The 13,033-nt window shown below is 33.5% G+C and overlaps 1 protein-coding gene across 3 annotated transcripts in view; it reads right to left on the bottom strand.

Annotated features, from left to right (window-relative positions):
• Window positions 1-280: 280 nt before the first annotated feature.
• Window positions 281-13,033, bottom strand: part of LOC132759657 (uncharacterized) — a 40,139-nt gene continuing 27,386 nt past the window's right edge. For all 3 annotated transcript variants that reach the window (XM_060751466.1, XM_060751468.1, XM_060751467.1), the window contains exons 2-5: window positions 8,460-8,610; window positions 6,617-6,765; window positions 4,486-4,621; window positions 281-3,266 (exon numbers count right to left, since the gene is read on the bottom strand). In XM_060751466.1, the coding sequence (XP_060607449.1) occupies window positions 3,008-3,266; window positions 4,486-4,621; window positions 6,617-6,765; window positions 8,460-8,610 (695 nt within the window). In that variant the 3' untranslated portion in view covers window positions 281-3,007. The remainder of the gene's footprint in view (window positions 3,267-4,485; window positions 4,622-6,616; window positions 6,766-8,459; window positions 8,611-13,033) is intronic.

The following is a 13,033-nucleotide window of genomic DNA, read 5'->3' as shown; positions in this document are numbered from 1 at the left end:
TATTAGAAAATTTAACTTTGTGGATCGTGGAAAAGGATATGTTAAACAAAGAAGACAGTACAACAGTTTTCCATTTATATACTTTTTATTGCACAGCTTTTAAAACACCATACACACACATATATACTATTTCAATGTCACACTTGCTTGAAATAAAATAAAACTGAAAGTTGTGAAATATTTGCATAATCGACTTCATAGATATATGAATTACAGAATGTCCGGAAAAAACATAATTAGTGGCAAGTATTTTGAAAGTTTATATTGTACATATTGCACATTTTGTAATTACTGACATCATTGCATTGCTCAAAAGTTTCGTACATGTACTCTTAAAGGTCATTTTGCAATACCAAAATAGTATATGACTGTCACGTGACACTGATGCTTCTGAGATATTAGCCATAAAACCCCTTTACAAGAAGTTACATATACGAGTATACACCATTTATACCACCACGTTATTGGCTCTCATATCAATACAAATCATAAATATAAATATAGTATATGGGTTGGAACATAATTTTACAAAATAAAAGAATGATAAAAATATACACCCTTAATGCTATATAATAAGACAAAAAATATACAAGTCAAGAAAAAAAGTACGAAACAGAACATATAAATACGTGTATATGAAAACATTTGATAAAAATAGATTGCATATTTCTATTGTCTATGAATAACATAGTCACACTTGTTTAATTCACACGAATAAAAATAGGGAAACGAGGTATGTAAAACGTTTTACCATTCCACTGTTCAAAATTGGTCCGTACGCGTACTTGATTTGCTAAGCCTCTATGTCAACTACTTTTTAAATATCTTTTAAAGGGGTGATCCCTTGGAAGCATTTATCATGACTAAATTACATGAAAATTGCAGACTCGGTTTGATTGAGTCTGTACATGAGGGGTGAAAAAATGCAACATCCCTCACACCCGGCACCGGCTTGAGCGATACTCAATTTCAACACTTAAAATGTTGGAACCAATGATCCTGATGGACAGGGAAAAAATAACAACTTTGAAGTGAAGTATGGGGCAACATTTTACGGCTATCACACGGCACTTGACACAGTTCAAAGCAAGACCATTTCAGCATCTGATAATGACAAAGCAAGACATCCAATCCAACTAAGTCTTGCGCAGTAAATTCAGTTTTTGACTTCTGAATTTATATGTCGATTGGAGAACCAATAAACCGAAAAGGATCATTAAAACAAAGATCATTCTCGTTAATACGCCTATATAATAAATACAGACTCTTTTCTTAAACCTCCAAACAAAAGTCTATAACAACGTATAGTCTTCTTTTTCAAATAATAATTACAATATATGTTTATCAATACGATACTTATCTAATAATAGTATCAGAATTGAACAATTATATAAAATCTTAGTTCGATTGTGTTGGAAGCTATAAGCTTATTAAAACACTCTCGAATCCGTGCCTGGAACCAACCAGTACTACGCAATGAGTGTAAAGTTTCTTGCTCAAGGAAACAACGGCTTACCCTTGATGGGACTTGAACCCACGCGGTCAGACATCTTTAGATTACTAGTCTAAAGCGTTAACAACTCGTCTTAAAGTTTACAACAAAATATGGATGTAAACCGCCTACGAAATACATAAAGATTCTTGATCAGCTATATTGCCCAGTATAAAAGGTATCAGCTTATATGGTCCGAGGCTCTAGGCACAATTCCTTTATTTTTGGAAAAATGAAATAACAGCATAAATCTACAACAGCAGTGAATTTTAGTTATAAAGATTTTTGACATGTTACGTGACCCTATATAAACGGTTGTTTTTATATATTTTCCGAGCCGCTAGGCGAGGAATATATTGCAAATAGCTGTTTATAAACAGTCAAATAACCTTTCAATAATCTTTATAACAAAAAGTATAATGCAGTTAACTTCAGTTATTTAAGAAAAAATAAATGAAATAACTTCATAAATTGACTACAGCCCTGAACCAACAAATGTAGTTTATATACACGCTACGATTATCCAATGAAAATTAGCGTTACAAACGTGCACAATTACAATATATTATGTCAGCATAAGGTATAGGCATTTTCATGTCAAATGGATATTTATGAATAAATATGATCATAATTCATTACAATTCATTCACTCAAACACATATTCTGTAGGCTTGGTACTAAACAAATATGCCTCGAATCTTTGGTTTCAACACAAACTATCCAAAATATAGGCATGCAAATGATAACTACAGTAAAGCAAAAAGAAAGTAGATCAACAGCAGCTGAGATATGGCTATTCTAGCCTTTCCGTACAATATATACTTAATTTAAATCACGGATTTATGTAATATAAATCCGTGTTTAAATATATACGTAATTTAATCACCATTGTTTTGTACCAAGTCACTAGTAACAACTCAGGTATTCATGGACATGGTTAACACTATACAATGTATTAACATTATTTCTATCTGTATGGTCATTTAAAGACATACCAACTATGTACATGTTAATATCACAGATATTTTTGGGCTTTATGGAACGCCACACATGTCTTGTATGGTTTTGTTCCTTCGGTGATCCACGTCAATTAGGCATTGCTTTCTACACATGCTAATCGCTAACTGTGTCAATATAATCTTAAGACATTAGGCGTTCCATAGTCTAAGTAACGTAACATACACTGGAAAACGTTTAATATGTGTTTTCTTATAATCAAACATAATTATTATGTTTGTACTAAACACTTCATTCTCGGGTGATTTGAAAGTGTTAAAAATATGTAAGAGCATCTTTGCAAAAGCAATATGACAGCGTTTAGAATCTGTTAAATCTATCAAACTATGAATTGAAATGTTGGAGGAATAAAAGAAATAATTAAATAATAATATAACTGGAAATTTATAAAACATTCCAAGTATGGCTTATCTTCTTCATTAATTTTTTTCTTGCGCAATCCATAAAAAATAAAATAGCATTTGAGATTCATATCTGTTTAAGACTGTTACAATATGTTCATTTAAAAAACTGCATAAAAATAAAAACGAACAGAACATATAACGATGAATGACAATGCGCTGCGCTTGATTCAACGCTCTGCTTTCTTTCATTATTAAAACCCCGAGTTGTTTGCACGTTGGTATACTCTGGATTCATGGTCTCGCAAAATGGCGGTATTAGCCCCGTAAGCAGGGTGTAAACAAAAGTTGCTGCGCTCGATCCACAATGGCGCTGTGTTGTGTTGGTAAGACAGCTTCTAGCTACAGAGTGAAACCTAAAAAAAATATTAGCATGTGACAATGTTTCTTTAAATTGGTTTTTAAACGTTGAATTTGAATGAGCTTCGTTTGTACACAAATGCGTGAGGGATGATGTAGACAAAATCTTTCTAAAAATTTCTCAATCAAGCATAGCCCGGACCATTTTTTGTGATTCCTATAAAAAACGATATGGACACGTATGCATGCATGCAAAACATTTCATAAAGTTTAAAATCAGTAATATTTTAAGCCGCAATGGCGTTAAAAGCATCGGCATATGACCAAATACCAAATCCTCGTTAATTGGAGATTTATATTTCAATAGTCTTAGAGGGATGGTCAGAATATGGTCGTCATCCATAACTTAGCCATAGTCTTTTGTTAAGCAAAAATTACATCTTTTTTCAAGGGAGAGCACTTGTACTGGAGTCCCTATAACCGGCTCAACGTTTGCTGTAGATTGTTTGCAAGTCATAAACAGTAATTCAGTTTTTCCAAAAAAGCGTTATAAATATATCATCTGTACAGATCAAATTTACGAATCACTGCAAACACTTTAAAAAATGATCAAGTGACGTTATAAGGGTCGTACATCTGTCGTATATTGTACTATTGTTTACAAACCATCTCAAAATCTTGGATTCGGACTGTGAATATCAATGAGGTTCCAATGGTTGGAAACTTAGCCTTGAATATCAGACAGGGTCATCTATTGCATTTACTGGTGCTAGAAAACCCCTTATGTACAAGTCGCGTGTATTAAATTAGGTTATTCCTACATGCCTTTCAAGAATGAATTGGATTCTAATGGCCGTTACAAATATAGTTGTAAAATAATACGCTACTGTAAGAAGAAAATGCAAAATGAAAATATTAGTTTCGTAATTTCTTTCAAAAATATCATTCATTCGTAATATGCAAGAAAAAGAATCAAACAGCGACTGACGACATAGACAGAAATATTTAGCTCTCAGGTAAACTGTTTAGCGGAAACTCGGCACAGCCTTCCTCGTTATCGCACAGTTATCCTAGAGTTAGATATTCTGGTCTGTACCGGCAGCCGGTGTAAGATCCCTTTAATACATTTTCTATTAGCCACACGAGTTAGCGTTTTTGGCCAGATTACATATACCTGTCATTAGAGCCAAACGAGTTTTTCTTGACAAAAAAAAAACAAACACAACCAATGAAAAAATACAACTGCAACCTAATTTCGTTTTATTGGACACTTACCTACATGTTCCCATTATAAGGACGTCCATATTTGCCCCTGCAGTTAATTTGGCTTTAAAATTATCATGAGCATATTTGCTGCAATTTGCTGTTTCTCCGTGATATTGAGAAATACATACCGCTTGCTCTTCGTAAACTGCAATATAAAAACATAAAAAATGTTAAGATGTGGAGATACAGAGTCCCTAAAACTCATTCTATGGGGGTCACGATGTTATGATTTATATGAATTTATTTTAGTTATTGATTTTTCAGAAACACTCTCGAATCCGTTCCTGGAACCAACCAGTACTAAGCAATTAATGTAAAGTTTCTTGCTCAAGGACACAACGGCTTGCCCCTGACGGAGTTTTAACCCATGCGGCCAGCAATCCTTAGATTACTAGTCCGACGGGTTAACCACTCGGCCACGCCATCAATCGATCCAACGAATTGTTATAAGTTTTAAATGAGTTATTATTTCGTTTAAACGAATAAAAATTTAGTTCAAACGAATTATAATCTCGTTTCAACAAATTATTATAATTTCGTTTAAATAAATGATCATAAATTCATTTTGATGAATCACTTTTATTATTATTTCCTTTAACTCTTTTGCTATTACATTTTAACAAATCATTAGTTACTTGAATACATATGGCAGCAAAGTAATAAATATTTATAATGACATTTTAAGGGTCATGTACGAATAGCTCGTCACGACACGTTACGTCATTCTCTTGTAAAATCGATTTTGATTAGGAAATTGAAAGACGCACATGAGTGCAAGTTCTTTACGTTTATCAATAAAAGCAACGTTTTATCAGTCTCAAGAAAACCAGGAAACATAGTATCAGTTTCTCTGATCTCAGTTGAATGATAGGTATTGACAAAGATGCCAACATGATGTACTAAATGTCAGAAACTTTGATATTTTCATTGCTAGGTAAGATACGTTAATATTCAGTGTAAAATCTACAATTTCAAGAACATTTATCTCAATTTTTTATCATCTGTATCTTCACAACACACTCTGAAAATTTTCGAAAGATTAAAATGAAGGTATTTCGCCTCATAATTAGGTTGTTAATGTATGTTTAAACATGTTCATTTTAATAGCTTGATTTTGCTGAACGTTTGAAGCTTATTCTCAGTCTCAAGGACCCTCGACCCACTCCCTTATTGACATCACAACCGCAAGTCCACTGCACCCCTTTCATTGTAAATGCGTTTAAAATACAGCACGATATGGTCGAAGTTTAATGAAACACAGATGGCTTAATAAGTTATCATCATCATCATCATCACCACCACCACCATTAGATAAAAAATATAACAACTGAACAATGTACACGGTATCCAGTTTCACTAACTCTTAATTCAATATGAAATTGAAAAAAGAAGCAGATCTATCTTTCAGATGCAGATCCAACATGTCGTCTATTTATAAATTAATATCCTTATAGCTTGAAATAAAATACCATTTTTATTCTTTGTTCATTATTTTGAAATTGTAAGACAGGAAATGGATTTTGTAACTTAAATGAATTTATGAGAGAATTGAATGACAAAAAGTCGTAATTAGACATTGCAACATCATGGTTGTCTCTTTTTCTAGTTTAGTTATAAAACAAATCAGGCATTGTCTGGCATTTTTCTCATTAAAAGTTGATATGATAAGCCTATTATTCAGTTGAACTAGATTTTCTTTTTAATTAGAGAGATACAATGTTATCAGTAATCGATCTTTTTTTTTTCTGAATCGTTCATCATAAACTTTATTAAATGACATATGTATGATACATCTGGGTTATTTATAGTAACAAGCTGGTATTCAGCGTCTGTGTAGAAACTAGATTGTCAAATATAAGGTACCAAAAAAACCTTAAACTTACAGATTAATGTACACAGATTTGTATTTAATGTAACAGCAGGCCAATATCCCCAAAATTCCCCATATCACATGATTCTCCATTACAAGCTGAACAACGCCCAGAACACAAGACGGAAGATTAAAAAACATTAAAGTACTAACTCTTGCAATAACTTTCAAAAAACAATGGCATACACGTCATATAAAAAGAAAACTAATGAGGCAGATACAGTAGTCTCGCGCTAAGTAGACGGAAAATAGAATCATAATAATTTATACCTTCCATGTGCCTGCAAAAATAGTCGACAGTGCTTACAACTTTGTCTTTGTCTATAAGTCTTTGTAGCGTTTGCTCCGCATCTGTGGTCCCTCGGCAACGATCTAGAATATCTTGTATACAATCGGCCACTTCCGGTAACCTCGAGTCCCTGGGAAACAATATAAAACATGCTTTTAATATTATTAGGAAACAATATTAAAGACAAATGATTAAGTGGATTAACAAATCGTGTCACATAATTATGTAACTTAATTTAAAGTCTCATCAACATTCTGTCACTTGCTGTCAAGTTCTTGACTCTTGAAAGTTGAAATATCAATTTTATCATACCTGTGTACCTATTTTCATCAAACAACAACTTTAAATCACTTGGAATTGCCACACGTTGTTGTTGTAACACATGCTTACAAAGAAGTTACTTTTCCGTGTACCATTTCTTCTATAAGAATATATGCTGGGCGTCAACCCTTATTGTCCATCTGATTAAAATCAGCTCTAAATCAGCTTTTAGATCTGAGCGTGACCATATACGAAGTTATTTCCTATGACTATTCACACAGCCAATCATCGGCGAGCTTTTATTATTTTGCAAGCGATGTGATTTCTAATTTTAACCAATACTGAGGAAGTTATATTCACGTAAACAGGCAAAGCAATCTTGACCATTGAAAATTGACTCTTTTAAAGTAATTTGTTAAAAATCATTTCCAACACTTTTTTTAAAACAAAAATCAACAATTTGTTTAACATCCGCGTTTAACGGTATTTTGATACTTCTTCTAATGCCTATGTAAAAACCGGTTTGATTGCATGGCTAAAAATAGCTTTCTCGGGGAAATCCGAATTATAAAGAAGGCGAAGCATATACTGTCGTCATCAGATCTATATAAAAGAAATAAGTAGATCTGAACTTTAGTCAAATTGCCTGCTTATAGTCTGCTATATTTCTAAAATGAATATGGGAATGTCAAAACGAATTTTTAACGTTAGTTACAGTCACAGGGTGAGAAAAATGTGCAGGCTGACAGGGACTCGAACAAGGTACCCATGGAATACCGTTCCGCGGCTCAACCAACTGAGATATCCGGCTGCTTACACATGTTTTCCCATAAATAGTAAACAGTTCTGAACCGTCACACAACCAACACCATAGAATCCGGTCACACTTTATGGATGTGCAGGCTGACATGGCTCCATTACTGGTGGTAACGTCTGATCTGTTTCGGTCCCAGCAGGTAAAAGGTTAAATCTTTGTTAAACACTTACTTCAGTTGAATTTTGGAACTCCTTTTTTCGTTTAATCATTGAGTAAATATCAAATTGCTTATAAGTTAATCAGTCTGCAGTATAAGGTCTGGTCCAGTTTGACATGTATCATGTGAGCCGCGCCATGACAAAACCAACATAATGAGTTTGCGACCAGCATGGATCCAGACCAGCCTGCGCATCCGCGGAGTCTGATCAGGATCCATGCTGTTCGCTTACAAACCGTATAACAAGTAGCGAAACTGATAGCGAACAGCATGGATCAGACTGCGCGTATACGCAGGCTGGTTAGGATCCATGCTGGACGCAAACCCATTATGATAATCTCCTCATGGAGCGGATCATATTAGTTGGTCAAGGCAATACCACAAGTGCTAATTCACACTTGAGCAGTTGGAACAGGAAGTTGTACGCCTTTGCCACAGAGTCAGGCCAGCCTGCACATCCTACCGTTCAGTCTAAGCAAACTCTATACAATAGGCGGTATCTAAATGTTGAAATCTCTTAACTTTGCCTAATGAATCTTTTCAAATTCTAAATGGGAAAAACACATTTTTTCACAAATTGTTAACGTACTTGCATGTTTCTTTGGCATGTTGTATTTTACTTCTGTCTGTTTCTGTAGTGTGTGATTGTTTGTTAAGGTTTGGAAGCACATTGTCTGTACATTGTTGAACCTTCTCATGGGGATTAGGTGGACACGTCGAGGACTGTTCCGAAAGGGAAACTGAAAAACAAAGAATAATGTTTGAAAATATATACCGAACCGTCTGATTGCTATGCTTTAAAGGCACTCGACCTCCATTGAGGTAAAAAAGCCTAAAAATATATAAAAATATATTTTTTTTATAAATCAAATGTGGCACTTTTTGTCTTTTTTTCATTGAAGAACGATTTTTTGTGCGACTCTTAGTGAGATTAGAGTGAAAGGCGCTGCAACGACTTTCAGTTTGGATCATTTTGTACAATAAAAATAATTTTTCTTGATAAACGGGATGAAGAAATGATCGAAACATTTGCACACAAGTAATTTGTACGAGTATAGATCTACATTGGTTTCCGAATCACGGAAACATATTTCCACTCCCGTCATTCCAAAAGACCTCAGTGGAGTCCCTTTAAGTTTTGAACAGTTAATTCAAAGTTTGAAGTGTTTTCCATTTCAAAAATGAGCTACTAAAAACATAAGGCTTTGTGAATGGAAGTACAGACTGGCCTGGCTCTATACTAGTAGAAAAGTATATTCTCTCTTTGTTCCAACAGGTTAAAGGTTAATCTGAGAACAGTTTCAGAAGCAACACTTTAAAGTTGTTCCACCAAACTTCCATAATATTGCACTGATATTAAATTTTATAGTTAAAAGCAGCACGCCTCCAGAGTCATGCTTATTTTCATGTCAATTTTTAAAATTCTTAAAATGTGTAATATTGCCAAGTTACCAAATAAGAAAGCAATTTACACATTATCAATGGCACTTGCAGCCCACGTAAATCGATTCAAAGAGGTCAAAATATGCAAAAATAGACTTTACTGCTTAAACCGCAGTTGAAATATAGTTATAAATACCGAAAGATCAGTCATTTATCGCAAATAACATTAAAATTATAACTTGAATCTTGAATCGTTTTACTTTTCCTAAAATCTTTGTGCATTTTTCTCAGGTTCGCTGTTATTGAAATTTTAGCTCTTATGGAGGCATGTCGCTTTAAGGAGTTTTAAATACTGATAGAAACTCGGGCAACAACCTATTTATTCCACTTCAAATTCCTTTCATATGAAAAAGATAATACTTTCCATTTGTAAAATAATGTCGCTAGGTCTACTTAGTGTATTTTTTATAAAAGGAAACACTTATTTTTGACCTGATTTAATCAATTCTTTCCTCCAATTACAAGTCTTTGAAACGTTTATACATCTTTTGGGTAATTACAAGTCCTTACAGCTATTACATTATACTTCCGGTTTTAAATTAACACACTCTACTTTGAAGCATCTAAGTACGAACAGGGTTAAATTAATTCCACCTTTGTATACGAATACAGATAAAAAATGTATTAAGTTAACAAGTTATAAAAGCGAAGTAAAACAAAAGGAATAAAAATCAATATAAATTGTTTGTATTTGTAGTCTCCTACAAAATGAATCCCTGTTAGGTTTCAATCTCTTTTATTTATTACAATAACATTCTAAACTATACAAAAGACACAACTTTATTATCTAGAAATACCCCTAGTTACAAACTAAGGTCTTTTATCCCAAAGTGTGTTGCTCTACAAAGGCTGTACTGTATACGTTATTTCATGTATACATGTTAAAATCTATATAAAAAACTTTAGATAAAGTAACATATTTGAGCAAAGTTTGACACTGTGTCAAAGGTCACTATTCAACTAGTACATCAATAATAATTAAGCATTTAAAGCATAAGGAAATTAATACGCCTAAGTCACGTGCTCATTGTCGAATTTCCTACAATTATAATCAAGTTTGCAAAATAATTGTTAGATCTTTATCAAAACTTGAAACCCAGTCCCAGCAAACCGGATAGATCAATATGAATCAATTGATCCATTGATCAATATAAACATACAAAACATATTACATTTCTTCATGATCTTAATAACATGTAACTTATTTAATTGTATTAATTTCATCTTGATTGTGCAGAATGCAAACCAGGTGCGTTATATTACAAATAACATAAAGAATTTAAATTTAACAATATTTTCATGCCATTTAAAAGAACATAAATTTAAACATTATTATGTTTGCCAACCGTTTAATACCGTTTATAGAATAGTTTGCACATAGTCTAAATAAATTCTTTTTATCAATATATTATTATATATTCGGAATAGCATTCGGAGCCTCGTTAAGTTGTTGTTAAATCTTATCAAGTTAAATTCAAAATTCATTTTCATATTCGTCAATGGATTTTATACTAAGTTTAGATTATTTATGATATCTAAAACGTCATGACAGAGTTAAAAGAATTTCTGAAAAACAGACATATAACACACAACTTGGAAAGATTCTTCGAAGGTTTGTATCAGAATGAACTTAAGTGTAAACTTGAGAAATTTGAAGTGAAATATATTAAGCGTGGAATAGAGAACCTTGTTCAGACAATAACACACCTTCTTGTAACTAACGGCCACGACGAAATTGAAAATATCAAAAGAGAATACGAAGATGCATATCCAGGTTTGACTATTCACGAAGAAGATGAAGAAGAAATCTTAAAGGTCGGTAGTATATATGACAAAACAAAGAATGGTTATCCTGACGAGTTCGATTTCATACTGGTTCTTTTCACATTTTATTGCGATTGTATTACGAAGTTCGGATATGCAAAATTCGGATACACCTACGCCCATGAGTATAAGTTCTTGCACCATGTGTTAGATTCTTTACTATCAGATGAACATACAACAAAAAACTTTGTATACAGCGGCACAGAAGAAAGCCACAAGGAGATCCGTTTTGTGAAATATCTGGGCTTATATGGGTCATCTTCAAAACTACGTTTTATGTACAGGAATGGAAATTCAAGTTTCTTCATAAACGTAGACATTGTGTTGGCTGTTAAAAGGATAGATCCATTGATAAAATACCGGCACTTGTCCTCTCAGAGCGATTTCAATGAAGAGCTTGCCAAGACCGGAAGTGTGTTGCACGTGAATGAAAAACTTTCGTTTACGGAAACGGAAGTGTCGTTTGTGAAACATATGTTGTCGGACAAGCACAGAAAGGCCTACAGGATACTGAAATATTTGATTAACGGCAACGGGGACGGGGATATTCTAGACGATGTTATCCGTAGGAATGGCCTCTCAAATGAGAGGATTACATCGCACATGATCCAAACTGAGATTATTCTCCATCACTTCCGGTGCAGTTATAAACCTGATGAAGTGTCCCCTTGCGTCATGGAAATTCTAGAAAGTTTCAAAACCTATGATTCTAACAATAACATTCCTTCTTTGGCACATGCATCCCATATTCCCCATTTCTTCAGAAGTGCTGACAAACAAAAAGCTTTGGAAGATATGTCTGAGACGCTGGACGCCATGAAGACCACACTGAAGCCATATCATTACGATAAAACACAAGTTACTCCAATTGCAGCGTCTCTTCTTCTTTATCCAAAGAGCAGTTACCGGGAAATATACGACACAAAGGCTAGTGATTGGATATGTTGCGCCGGGTCATATTGTTTGATAATAGTTCAAGCACTGTTTGCGATATCTATGTTTAGCATTTTTTTAACGGCTTGGATACACTTTATGTAAAATACAATGAGAAACTATGAGACGTGTTCTTGTTAAGGAATCACATAATGCCATTGATAATTCTGATAAAAAAGCAGTGTAAACGTTGTGTTAGTATCTTTTTTTAGCCTTTTTCGCCCAGCAGACTAAAAGTACCACATGGCACAAATCAGCCACCATACTAATTAGATAATATTTTTAGCAATGTGTATGATTTCTTATGCAACCTACTTTATGTGTAATTCCAATGTTTGAAATACATTCGTCATCAGTATTAGTCACTACAGTGTTGTGTTTTTATCCTCATTTTCAGGATATCACGAGCTTAAAAGGTTATCACTAAAATTGAAATGTGTCAACTTCCATGGAAAGATTTAAAAAAATTCCGGCCAATCCTTATATCAAATACGAGCAGCATTGGAATAGAAAAATCAAAAGAGTAGTAATGACTTTGAATTGTGTAAGGAAATAATTGTTGAGGACGAATTTCATTTTGTCAGGAAATGTGATATTTATAGATACAAATATCCAGTATTTTTCAATCCTTTTATATCATGATGACGTGTGCATGATATATGCATTTGTTAATTTTGCCCTGTTTGCAGTACAGAAAAACAGACCCACGCGCAAAATTTTAGAAAATTACGTAAGCTATCACAATTATAAACCAGAGAATCATGACAGGTTTGCACCCAGTACCCCGACATCTGGTTATACCAACCTCACAGTAAAATGACCATGGAATTTAATATCAATTTTACATATCTATTTACTCAAGTTCCAAGAATAAATACGAAATCAATGGACAATGCTATGACAGTGTTTTAATTATTGACTTCTGATTCTAGTTGTACCACTTTTAACCAACTTGAACCAATT

The sequence above is a fragment of the Ruditapes philippinarum genome, unplaced genomic scaffold, assembly GCF_026571515.1.
Source record: "Ruditapes philippinarum isolate M1 unplaced genomic scaffold, ASM2657151v2 ctg1151_1_1_1_1, whole genome shotgun sequence".
NCBI lineage: Eukaryota > Metazoa > Mollusca > Bivalvia > Venerida > Veneridae > Ruditapes > Ruditapes philippinarum.
Note: the sequence above shows the minus strand (reverse complement) of the source record. Positions and strands in the feature narration are given on the sequence as shown.